Raw genomic sequence first — 12,718 nt, 5'->3', positions numbered from 1 at the left:
TGTCACAGCTCAGCCCATACAACTATGAGAAGATTGAGAGGATTCTGAACACCCTGGAGGCAGCCAATGAGAGCACCACCCTCTTCCCCCTCAGCCAGGTGAGGGGCTGAAAGTTTGCATCCTCAGGATGGAAAGTTAAGCCAGTAGATCACGTGTTCAGCATGTAATTCCTGTTTTATATGAATGAATGATTTCCTCTCTTTCATATCTGCCTTGACCTCATGTGTCCACAGATGACAGGCCTGCTGCATCACCTCAAGTCGTACCAGCGCATCTCGTCTCCGAGTGACCTGGAGAGGACCTACCTGTTTGAGAACTCCTTTGAGCTCACGCCCCTGGCCAGAACACGGCTTCCCTTCCACATGTTGCTTCAGACTAGTCACTTCTTCTGGAAGATCATCTGTGAGTGGCACAAAAAACAGTCATACTGTTTTCTATGTATGTCATCTCACCCAGCAGTCCTATAGTTTAGGCGCTTTAATGAAATTATCCAATTCAATTTTATACATAAAGGGTGTTGTGGAGGGAAATTCCTTATTCCATGTGTATTGAGCTGATTGATTAATATTTCTAGATCAACATGACACAAGGTCAGTGAGTTAGCATCGTTAGTACCCATAGTGTCTTCCTTTTGTATCTTCCTACAGCACCAGAGCTAAGTGAGGAGACCTTCCCAACTCTGTTGCTAATATGCAAACTCATGAAGGTAAAGTTCACAACCTTGCTGAAGGACACACAGTTGTATTTTGCAATTTTAATATGTCATTACAGATATCAGTCCGCTAACTTTTTTTCAATCTGGCCCTCATCTTTGTGCAGGTCAGTGTGGATAAGTTGTACATGCTGGTTGTGAATCATGTCTTTGAGAAGAGACTCAAGCCGATGATAGTGGAAAGAGCTAATAGAGGGCAGTGCCATACCCAAGATGATGAAACGGACATAGTGGTCAAAGCCATCCGTGATTATACACTCTGTATCCAAAACCTGGAGCTGGCAGCTGCCACTGTCCATAAAATTGCCCAAGAGCTTCCAGCAGGTTAGATTTTCTAAAATAAATATACCACTGAGTTATTTATCTGGGGCCGTATTCACAAAGCCTTTTATCTTACCACTAGGAGTGCTCCTAACTCGCGCTAAAACCTTTTACGTAGGAGTAATTTCTTAAAAGTGATTCACAACGGCTCTGAGACCTACTCATACTAAGGATAATACCAACTCCTAAGCTTAAGATAAAAACTCCGTTGCTATGGATGACGTCCATTCTCATGCACGAGTTTAGAAGCGATGCGTACGGTGATTGGTTGCTGACAGGCGCTCTCATTCAAAACTCAGTCCTAACATCCCCCTAACGATCCCACTAAATCAACAGAAAATAAGAGAATAACCTAGGCTTCAAATGAAGCCATATTCAATAGTTATGGATAGTGCACTTAGCAGAATGCACACGCATGATGACAAGTTTGTGCATCCAACGTGAATGACGCTTTGCACGTTAGAGAAAGAGAAATTGCCGAAAAAAACACGGAAATTGCATGAAATCAAGGAAGTAATAATTAAAGCTCCCTGCAAACTATTAGGTAATCGGCATATTTCCAGCCCTTAAACACTTCAAATATCAGTCCATACGGCTCTTTAAGTCCTCCTGTCATAATGGACGAAACGAGGGCGAGACGTAAGAGAAAGTCGAACTGGTCCCAGGACCAACTGTCCATGTTGGCCCAGAGTGTGCTGGAGAGGAAGGGAGTTATAAAAGCTAAATTTGGCTGTGGGGTGACCACAAAAAAGAAGCGTGAGGCATGGGAGGACATATGTGTTAACATAAATGCTTCATTCCCTGCCGTGTGTCGCTCTGTCGATGACTGCGAGAAGCGGTGGTATGCGCTCCAGTCACAATGTAGGATGGAGATTGCGGAGTGGACTTTAAAAGAGCCGTCGCGGCTACAGGTATTGTGTCACCAAAATAGGCCTCATGCGTATACTTGCATGTTGTAGTTCAACTGTGCTCCCGGTTGTGGATTGAGGAAGGGTGTCAAAAGCCATGTCTTGCATGGTTGCCACTGTCACCCAACAAGTGGCATCCAGCAGGTACATGGTGCCGCTCAAAAAGCTGGCGCAGAACGCGCTCTCCATTAAAATGCGCGAATCGTGAGTAGATCCAGGCCACTTCGCAACAATATCCATGATTGTGAAATTTGGATCAAACACTATCTGTGTATTAATTCAATGTACCTTTTTGCGGTTTACAAAGACGTCCTCATCTCTGGATGGAGCAATTATTTTAATGTGTGTTCCATCGATGGCACCCACGACACCGGGCATTCCTGCAAACGCCATGAAATTGACCTTGATCCTCTGAAGTAGGCGATTGTCCATAGGGAACCGAATAAACTGTTGTACAATGTGTGGTCTACAGAGTGCGGTGATTGTTTGATGAATGAATAGGCTTACTGATGATTGCGATATTCTGAAGTCGTCTGCGTTGCAAAGTTGCATTTTCGCCGTAGCCGAAAAATCTTAATGTTATCAAACATTTAACTTCCGGACTGATTGGGTTGTTTCGGATAGTTGGAGACGTGATTGCATCCCGCACTAATTCTAGTAAAATGTTGATGCCTTCACGGTTTAAACGATATCTTCTCAACAATTCAGAGTCGTTCATTGTCTCCAACACGTTACGTCTGGCTTCAGCCATTTTAAGACTTTTTGTGAATAGGTCTTAGTGACTTAGGAGTCCTCATGAGGAGTTTTAAGCTGTCCTAGACTTAGGTGCTACTTTTAGGGATAAAATATTTTGTGAATTGCTCTTAGTAAAAAAAAATAGGAGTCCTAAATTTAAGACTGACACGCCCATTATTTTTAGGAGTTTCTCCTAAATTCGCCACTTATGAGCTACTTTTAGATTCTTTGTGAATACGGCCCCTGATCTAGATTTGAAATGTTTTGAAACTGTATGTTTTTTTTAATATGTATATGTATATTTACCTCAGGAACGGAGAAGACAGCATTTTTAAAATTTTGCTTGGAACTTGGGCACAGCTTGCTGAAATCCCAGAGTCTTGAGGTACTGCTTTTGAACTTGCCCTTGGTGCAGATGGGATGGTGGTTGTTGAGTATTTTTTAACATTGCTACTTCATTCCATCAGGAGGAAGTGCGTCTGCGAGGAGAGGCTGTTATCTCAAAGATGCTGCAGCAGTATCAGCGCTCGGCCATCGAGAACATGGTGATGTCCAGCCAGCTGAGCTCCCCTGAGCTGCTGAAGCTGACTGGGCAGCCAGGACGCCTCCTCGTGGCCCTGTTTGAGCACAGCAGTGTGGAGGAGCGCATGAAAAACCCAGCTGGACACGTCTACCCTGGTGAGGAGCAGGCCCACCTGACTGGAGCCACTGGACCTGAGACTTGCACATTTGCAAATGTTTTTGCCGTTCAACGTACACCAACTGCCGATACACATTGAGAGGGACTTAGAGACCAGCTGTCATTCAGCTCCAATGAGGGTTTCATTTAGAGCAGCTGATGACATGGAAAGGGTAGAGGTCCAGCAATGTGGAAAAATAGGCTACGTTTTATTATATACGCCATTATGTTACCGGGGATAACCAGCACTAAATTAGTAGCCAGAAGACAGCATCTGCAACGTGTTCGTATAGAGATGCTTTGTAGATTTGTCTTAGTATGATGAGTAGTGATTGCAGGGAAAACTATATTTCATTTTAAGAGGGATATTTTGTTCTAAAGGGGTGTTTATTTACCCATCCTGTCATTTAACCAATGATATCTGTGTTGACCTTTCCACAGACATTCATGCAATTGTGAAAGACATTGCTGCCATAAGTGGAGTTGATGTTCTGCAAGTCCGGAATTTTCTGCTGGAGAAATGGCTCTGTAAAATGGACTCTTCTACACCAAAGGTAAAGTTTGTATTTTACTTTTGGCAGGTGCAGTAGTTCTACAACACAACCCTTGTCGTTACCAAGATGATATTCAAGTTGTGGTACATCCCCCATAGGTAGGAATTAGTATGTTTATCAGCATATTTGATCAGCAGAATGTACCTTTCAGGTGAATGCACTGGAGTTAATTTCTCTTCATTTCAAAGCAGCAGTTCCATCCTGTTCCAGTGTCATCAGCTATGGACATGTGTCTTCATATAATCCGTGGTAATCTTTAGCTAATTCAGACCTAACCTGTTCCAGGACCACAACCACCAAGACTATGTCGCAGACATCCAGAGTGATCCAGACATGATGAGGTACTGTAATAACTACTATATGTTGGAGCACACACACAGACATCAGAAACTCTAAAGCAGATAAACTGCTAACCCTGTATTGGGAGAGTTGTTTGTGAAGGCATGTTTTCTGTTGGACAACTGTGTGCTTCTTTTGCTTTGTGACAAAGCTTTTAAACTGGATTTATGTCTGCTACATTTTACACAAACTGTCCATTACCACTGGAAATCCACACAGAACAATGTATGTCTGTGTCTTACAAACAATCGAAGAAATGGTTAGAACATATTGCACAAAATCCAAGAATAGGACTAAATAGTCCACTTAATGAATATAGAGGCTGTTTCCCCCCAGGGCCTGCACCGCCTCATTCTACACTGTAACATTGTTTGAGGGAAGAGTGCCTTTTGATTAAGTGAAATAAAAACATTTTAGTAGACCGGCTCCTTGAGCGCTGATTCTTTTACCATCCTAATCTTCTGTATCCTTTAGCTACTGCCTCTGGCCTGTCAATCTTCCATGCCTGTAAAACGTACAAATAAAATGTAACTATTTCTAATGCTCAACAAATCGAAGGTTGGGGATAAAAGGAATGGCAGTGTCCAACTCAGCATAATAAAAACACCATTATTGGATTTTTCTCATTCATGTCTATGATGCGCTCACAAAATAGATACAAAAATATTGTTCCATTTTATTTATTAATGTATCACAAAGAATGAAATGGAACTATTTTTAATGCACAGAAAATCTAACAAAAACACCATTGGATTGTTCTCAGTCATGTCTATGCTCAACACATCAACCCCCCCATCCATTCTCATCCTTCTGCTTGTACTCTCTCTTAGAGTGGTCTATCTTCTGCGTATGCATCCTATGGACATGAGTGCTCGCCTGCTTTGCCCGGTTCTGACTGCTGAGTCGTGGGTATGTAACTCCAGGCAGTCACAGCTTCAAATCAGTGTTTACAACCCCTGCGCTTTAAACACAGCCTCATTACACGTGTATTACAAGTGTGAAACTCTCTTGTTCTAGCCGCTGGGAGGCTCTGGGTCACGCCTCACCTTTGAGCATCGGAGTCGTGCCCTCTACTGCCTCAGTCACATTGCTGACGGGGCAACACTCGAAAGCCTCCTGCAGATCCCCAAAACCAAAATCAAGTAAGCCTCAGCTCTTTCAACACAAAAGCACTCCTGCTTAGTGAATGACCGCTCTATGATCCCATGAAGAGACTGTGCCGTGTGGTTGCTAATACAGTGATGTTATTTGGTTATGTCATGAAGAGACTGTGCCGTGTGGTTGCTAATACAGTGATGTTGTTTGTTTGTGCAGGCAGTACACCCAGTGCTATGTGTACCTCTCTCAACTGGAGAAGCTGAATATCCCCTACACGCTGGAGCTGTTCCTCAACAGCCCCAAGGATGGCATGATCAAAGGCCTGTGGAAGAATCACTGTCATGAGCCTAAGGTATTTCCCCTCTGAAGTGGCGCTGCATGAAACCCAGAGTATCCCAGAGTTGTTCTCAAACTTCAAGTCATGACCTCCACATGTTTTTTTTTTAGTAGGCCATGGTGGCCCTTGAGGCAGATCTGCTTGGTCTGAGTGGCAGTCTTTTCTCAAAGCTACTGCTATACTCATTGTAGAGCAGTTTGCTAATTGTCAAGAAATGTTGATACATCCATAAAATCTAGTAGGGTACCTTTGTTGAGCAATGCTTTATGCTTGTCCTGCCAAATTAAATGAGCAGGTATGGCAGACTGTGCTTCAAACTCCGATACTTTTTCCAAAAGCCGTAATACTGAAAGTGATGTCACGTTTGCACAAAAACAGACCTTGCACATTTGATGAAATAATTAGTAGCTCAATCATTCATTCTGTAATTGGAGCAGCTGCACACTGTCTGCTGTCCATTTCCAAATTGTAAATATGTATATAAATATGTATGCTGATGCTGGTCCTGTATATCTAGGCTGTTTGTCTGGTGGCTGAGCTGTCCCTGGAGTACCAGATATATGACCCCCAGCTGTGGAATGGCATCTTGCAGAAACTGGCGGTGTTTAACATGGTGAGTTACCATCTGGCTCTCCCTCTAACAACAGGCTCAGCAGATGTGTGAATGTGTGTTATTGTGAAGTTTCTGTACAGATGAAATATATTTTGACTTTCATATAAACTTTTTTTTCCAATCTTTTTAGACCAGATACTTACAGAAACTGTTGGAGGCTATTGGAGCAATCCCTTGTCTTTGGGAGGTAATGAGTCACATCTCCTATTGACATTCATCAAGCATTTAACTCCCCAGTCATTGTTCCAGTCTCATATTCATTGAGAACCTGATCTGCTTTATGTCTAGGTGTCCAGTCTGCTCAGGACGTGGAGGAGTGTAGTTCTCACCCCTTTCATGACAGGTACAGAGAGCGTCATGGCTTTTGGTGCATGTCAAATCTCCCCATCGTTGAAATAATTTTTGTACTTCAAAAATAGCAATCAACCAAACTGCAACATGTTCTTTTACCAGCGCTTGTTTTGTGGCCGGCCGAGGGCAGTGTTTGTGGTTGTAGTGTTAAGTGTGTCCTACAAATGCAAAACGGCCAAAAGTGTTACCAAAGCAATGGAAAAACATCAGGCTGGAAGGTTTAGGCGTGTCTGAGCTTTAGGGGACAGAAGAATACATTGGAGTGGTAAATACATGGAGAATGCCATTAATCTGACGAGGCACAGTGATGCCATGGGACAAGAGGAGTTAGATGGATGGTTCATGAAAGAGCAGTTTACTACCACACTATGGGGTGACTGGTTAAATACCATAATCTCCATTTTCATGCATTTTCAAACCAATCCAGTGGTATTGTGTCTTAAGGCCGTGCCCTTTGGCTCAAGTAACCCTTTCACTAACATCTTTAGGTTCTCTCTGTGACAGTGGGAGAGGTTGTAACAAGCAACCAGGTGTTAAAGGAATGAAGGATATGGCAATATGGTTAAACTGTGGCCAAGCCATGCTGCGTCTCATAGCACTCAATGCACAGGGCTTGCTGTGAATTCAAACCATTGCGGTCATTTTGAGTGAGAAAGTTAGTGAGAGGTCCTTTTATAAGATGCCATTCAGCCCTCTGGAAGTCTGGGAATCCATGGTGTAGATTTGAGCGTTTTCTTCCATACACTAACTCAACCGTTTTCCACTGTTTTTCTTTTTTTCTTTCAGCCTCAGTGCCCCTCAACCCAGAGCAGCAGGCCACCTTCTACAAGACGTTCCTGCTCATCCTTAAGTAAGTGTGGACTGAGCGGCGCTAATTAGCATTCCAGTAATGGAGGGGAGGGCAGGCAGCATGGGCACCACAGTCAGTCTGAGCCATCAATGGACTCCGTGCAAACTGTGTTGATTTAAAGGAAATGATTCATGTTTAATGATGCAGTCATAATTCATTTTATGCTGTATGAATATTTGTGTTGCTTTATTATGGCTCAGTGTTAATTTAATGGGTTTTATAATGTGCATTAGAAGAAACAAGTATTCATTTACATACTGCATTGAACAGTTTGTGAAAGTCAGATTTCTTGAAAAAGGAAGTACTTTGCTTCAACTTCATCCTGTCCATTCTTCGTGCATTCTCCCAAAGGTGTCCATTTCTGTTGAACCTTGATCTGATTGGTGTTGCCAAGCGCTTTGCTCAGTTCAGTATGCCAGCCTACTCCCTGGGCACGCTCCTGCTCATCCCGTGTGCCAAGAAGAGGGAGCAGCAGATTCAGGTGGGCATACCGTTGCAAACCAACCACATCACACACTGCTCTCCACACTTTGGGCATACCAGTGCAAACCAACCACATCACACACTGCTCTCAACACTTTGGGCGTTATCTTTTCAGTGTGCATGGGATGTTGACAGATTGAAATTAGAAATTATTTAAGCACTAACTGTAAAGTTGATTGAAATGTAGTATTTCAACATCCGTGACACTTTTTGCATTTAAAGCATGGATAAGAATTTCATGCCAAGGTTGGTAAATAACACACAACAGTACAGCTAAGGTCCTTTGTCAAACATAGGCTTTGAACGGTGACCTTTAATCACTGCGTACTCCAAGAATAGCAGGATAACAATGCATTCTCCAGTGAGAACTTTTGCCATATTCTTGGGATGGCTGTAAAGGGAGGTCTGGTGATGTTGTTTTGTATTGCAGTGTTTCATGCTCTCCTGTGATCCGGTTCTGATCTTGGATCAGGTGAAGACACACATGTGCACTGGAGAGTTGGCTGGAGTTCCCTCACTGGTGAGTTCATAGCCATTTACTTCAAGGAAGTGTTTGTGTAGGTTAGATGAGCAGATTTAAACAGAGTTATGAGATGACATTTGACATTTGTGAATAATTCCCTTTAACTGCAGGTTATGGGCACCGTGTTCACACACCTCAGCCAAAAACAACAGTTTGACAAATTAGTCAAGACTGAGCATTTCCACGAGTTCAAACAACACTTGATCATAAAAAGCCATCCTAATCAGGTGAAGGACTTGGTTGACTACCTTGTTAACCATAACAGGTGAGTGTCTGAGCTCTGTACTGATTGTTGTTGTTTTCCCTTTTTATGGTGCTCTTATTTTGACCTGGAGACCCCTAGTGGTGCAGTGAACAGTTAAGATGGTTAGTCTGTCTTTAGCCTTTAATCTTTCTAATCGTATCACAGGTACATCTCATATATATCAAACCCAGAGAAATTGATCATAGACTGATTACTTTCTGTTCTGTTGTGGCTACCAACATTTTTGTTTTAGCTCTACATGTGTGTTTCAGTTGTATAAACCCACAACACTTCTCTTTGTACTGATTGCCTGTAGCGGTATTGTTGACATGTATACATGTTGCATTTATTTTTAGAGCAGACAGTCAGGATCTCAATAGTTAAAAGCTAAAGCTAGATTGTTTTTTTGTTTCTTTAATGTTATGTAGGAAGCAGGATGCCGTCAGCCTGGCTAAGGGTTATCTGAAGTCCATGGAGCACACGGTTGGTAAACAAGTGTCACCTCCTGATCCTGTCAAGGTAAGCCACGTACAGAGGCAGTGTGTGCTGAAGATTTATGACACAGATCCCAAATTTAAGCAGTTCAATACCATATTTACCAGTGTTTAGTAGCCACAATATCCACATTGAAAAAAGAAATGGTATTATATAACAAAAAAGCAGCAAATTCAGTGAACTGATTCTTCATGTCACTTAACACTACTTTCTCTAATGATCATGTTAATGGCAGAAAGTAAGACGAGAGACCATTTTAATGACTATAAAAAAACAGGATCAAAGTCATCTTTCCAACATAGTTGATAGTGGGGCAAATTGAAAACCGTTCCTGTTAAGGAATATATTGTCCATCTGATTTTCTTTCAATTATATATTGAACTTTTTTGCTACTTGGAATGCAAGACTGTCTGTTCTGGTACATTAGCATGTCAACATGCAGATTCATTTGAGGTGAATTCTTCCCCCCTTTAGGAGTATATGGAGAGGACTTTGGATTCACTGGGAGGACAGAAAGACATGTAACCCTTATTTACACATTATCTTTATTTAACTTGCACTTTGTCATATTAAAGCTGTATATCTACACAGTAACTCCTTTGTTCTACGCTAAATTTATTTTCAGTGGTGTGTTGAGTGAAAGGCAAGCTTTTGTGGAAACAGTCTTTGAAGGGAAAAGTGAGCTCTCTTAACAGTCTAATCATTGTTGTAAACTAATGTGCTTCCATAACTGCCAGTGTAGGACTGTACGAGTCAGGATATGTGAAGAAGCGATTCACATGACGCTGTAAATTAATTGCTGTGTTGAGACATTGTGCTTCAAAGCTGCCTGGTGATTTTCACTCGCTGTAGCTTTAAACTTAGCCTAACTGGGTGTTTATTTCAGCACAGATATATATGTTTCTGGACTGTACTGCACCAGGTTATATTTTTCACTTGTTTGTTATTTTCACTTGTTTATCACTTCAGTTTTTATTTGTAAGTGCTATAACATAAACTACATAAAGGATTTATGATCATATTATTACTAAGCAGAGACTTCTCCATATGAAAACAAATAAAAAGAGTGATGCAAATCAAATGAGATATTTATTTCAGTATATCAGTCGGTGTCAGTGTAAGCATAATACCTTCAGATGCAGTTACATCGTCACTGCTGTAGCTGGATGCTTTGCTGCAGATTGCTGTGTACATTTTCTTTTTTTTTTCTTCATTTTTGCTCATGTTTCCAAAGCCCATTTTTATGTAAAATATCGATGTAGACCAGTCATGTTTTAAAATGCAGTAAATAATCCAGTAGCACTGTAAATAGCCCATTTATATGAATTCTCTGGTCCTCCAGAAGCTTCTGTCTTCTTTTATGCATGACTTTGGTCACCATCTCATTGAGGGTCCTTTTAAAAGTGGGACTAGAGAAGTAGTAGAGGACCGGATCGAGCATGCTGTTGAGATAGGTCAAGCTAATTGTGATATAGAAGGTCATCTCAAGAGCCTCAGTGCCTTCTGAGTCAGTCGGCTGTGTGTTCCTCACCCAGATCAGGACCCGTGTGATGTTGCAGGGCAAAAAACAAACGGTGAACATCACCATGACCAGAGCCAGACACAGCATGATCCGCCTGATGTGCCTGTCCATACGCCTCTTACGCAGCTGTGCATATGTGTGAGTTGTACAGAAAGTAATGATGCCCAGAGAGATGAGAAATTCCACAAAGAAAACCACATTGTGGTACTTATTCTGGTTGCTGAAGCTCTCACACTTTGTAGTTTTATTTGTCTGAACGAGATTCGTCTCCATGAGGAGAGAAATGTTCAACGTGATGGTGATAATCCAGAGAAGCACTGCCACACACGTCGCCTTCCCCGGGGTCATGGAGTTGAGAGAGTGGTAAGGGTGCACTACCCGCAGGTAGCGGTCCACAGCAACAGCGGTCAGGAAGAGGACACTGCCGCCGCGGTTCATGGCCAGCATGAAGAGCGAGATGCGGCAGAAAGCATCGCCGAACTTCCAGTCGATCCCAGAGAGGTAGTAGCTGGCGCGCAGTGGAAGGGCCATGTTGAGGAGGAAATCGGCCAGCGCCAGGTTGAAGAGGAACACCGTGCTGGACCTCCACGGTTTCATGTGATAGAAGATCCAGAGGGCCAAGCCATTGCCAATGACGCCAAACACAAACTCTAAAATGAGAAATGGAGGTAGAAGTCGCACAAGAACCTGTCCCTTGTTAACATACGCACACATTTTTCATATATAAAAGTGACTGGTACACTACAACAATTCCCCCAGAATTGAAGCTGATCTTATTTCAAGTGGTTCCATTTTAAAAAGGCAGAGTGAAAAGCCTGAAGAGATGAGAGCTTGTATGCCTCTACATCTGAGAAGTAAGTTGCAGGGTATTTGACCGGCAGTACTGCTCAGTGCAATTCCGTGGCTTTAAGTCATGCTCAATTTAAGTTTGTGCACAAAGCAAATAAACGGCTCATGAACTGTACACAAGCAGCTGCTGTTTAGAGCCCCTGGGCCTTTTCTTGTTTTTTGTTATGTCTTTTGTTATGTCTGTTTTCCCCTATTCCTTTTTGTTAGACATATAAGTTATCTTTTTTGAATTGCACGCATTGATTATAGTGACAAAACACAAAAAATTGGTGGGGACTTTTTAAGTCGGATTCCTTTTTTTTTGCCGTTACATTTGCCGTTGTTTATTTCATCAGATTCAACCATTTGGATTTTTTAAATTATTATTATTTTTTAATAATTATTTTGGGCTTTTAAATGCCTCTTTGGACAGGACAGTGAAGTGTTATGACAGGAAGTGAGGCGGAGAAGAGGTGGGGAGAGGTCCGGGAAACACCAGCAGGCCAGACTTGAACCTGTGTCCGCACGGGCAATGAAAACCGTAAATTGGGGGCTTATCGGCTTGCGCCACAGTGGCCCAACCCCGATTTTTTTTAAATTTATTTATTTTATCTAATTTCTAATATTGATATGTCGTCACTTCGGTCCCCTCTTTTTGAAAGGCAACTTTTTAAAACTAAGAACCAGACTGACAACCTGTACCCCAGTAGCCCCTCTGTGGTCCCTCCTCCATCTTGTCCTGTAGCCCACTACACTGCTCTTCCCTTCTCAGGCTGGGTCACTACTCTAGGCACAGTAGCCTCCTTTGTTTACTGATCTGTTGATGCTGCAGACCATTAACCCTGGACCATGTGTCTGCACCTCTTCTGCCATTTACTGTAAATCCATCCTAGAACTTGTCTAACAAGGTTTGTTGTACTGGACAACAGCATTATCCTCTCCAAAATACCTGAACATGCATGTTGCAAGTAATTAGTGAAAAGTAATATTCATCAAACTGATGGAAAGGTGTAACTACTATCAAAGAAAGTTCTTTCTCGTCATGCCTTTGTCATGCATGGCTAGATTTTGAACCAGTTCCCTTCTCTTTGATTGAGCAAATGATGATTGGAACAGCAAGATGACT

General features: G+C 42.3%; 2 protein-coding genes across 2 annotated transcripts in view; one reads left to right on the top strand and one right to left on the bottom strand.

Annotated features, from left to right (window-relative positions):
- The window catches only part of kntc1 (kinetochore associated 1), a gene marked incomplete at its 5' end in the record, with an annotated part of 28,154 nt that extends 18,364 nt beyond the window's left edge, over positions 1-9,790 (top strand). The window contains 20 exons of the mRNA XM_080854351.1: positions 9-98; positions 234-402; positions 648-706; positions 820-1,036; positions 2,988-3,061; positions 3,144-3,354; positions 3,797-3,909; positions 4,195-4,250; positions 5,079-5,157; positions 5,266-5,390; positions 5,563-5,698; positions 6,201-6,296; positions 6,427-6,483; positions 6,585-6,639; positions 7,434-7,497; positions 7,849-7,978; positions 8,411-8,500; positions 8,614-8,768; positions 9,176-9,266; positions 9,717-9,790. Of these exons, the coding sequence (XP_080710477.1) occupies positions 9-98; positions 234-402; positions 648-706; positions 820-1,036; positions 2,988-3,061; positions 3,144-3,354; positions 3,797-3,909; positions 4,195-4,250; positions 5,079-5,157; positions 5,266-5,390; positions 5,563-5,698; positions 6,201-6,296; positions 6,427-6,483; positions 6,585-6,639; positions 7,434-7,497; positions 7,849-7,978; positions 8,411-8,500; positions 8,614-8,768; positions 9,176-9,266; positions 9,717-9,767 (2,118 nt within the window). The 3' untranslated portion in view covers positions 9,768-9,790. The remainder of the gene's footprint in view (positions 1-8; positions 99-233; positions 403-647; positions 707-819; positions 1,037-2,987; positions 3,062-3,143; positions 3,355-3,796; positions 3,910-4,194; positions 4,251-5,078; positions 5,158-5,265; positions 5,391-5,562; positions 5,699-6,200; positions 6,297-6,426; positions 6,484-6,584; positions 6,640-7,433; positions 7,498-7,848; positions 7,979-8,410; positions 8,501-8,613; positions 8,769-9,175; positions 9,267-9,716) is intronic.
- Positions 9,791-10,509: 719 nt separating this feature from the next.
- Positions 10,510-11,478, bottom strand: LOC308377247 (hydroxycarboxylic acid receptor 3-like; the record flags this gene model as incomplete). Its single annotated transcript, XM_080853831.1, has 1 exon — positions 10,510-11,478. One exon carries the CDS (start codon positions 11,476-11,478, stop codon positions 10,510-10,512), a length of 969 nt encoding a protein of 322 aa, XP_080709957.1.
- Between the last annotated feature and the right edge of the window lie 1,240 nt (positions 11,479-12,718).

The sequence above is a fragment of the Sprattus sprattus genome (assembly GCF_963457725.1).
Source record: "Sprattus sprattus genome assembly, chromosome: 16".
Lineage (NCBI taxonomy): Eukaryota > Metazoa > Chordata > Actinopteri > Clupeiformes > Clupeidae > Sprattus > Sprattus sprattus.
This window is presented reverse-complemented; position numbering and strand designations above follow the sequence as displayed.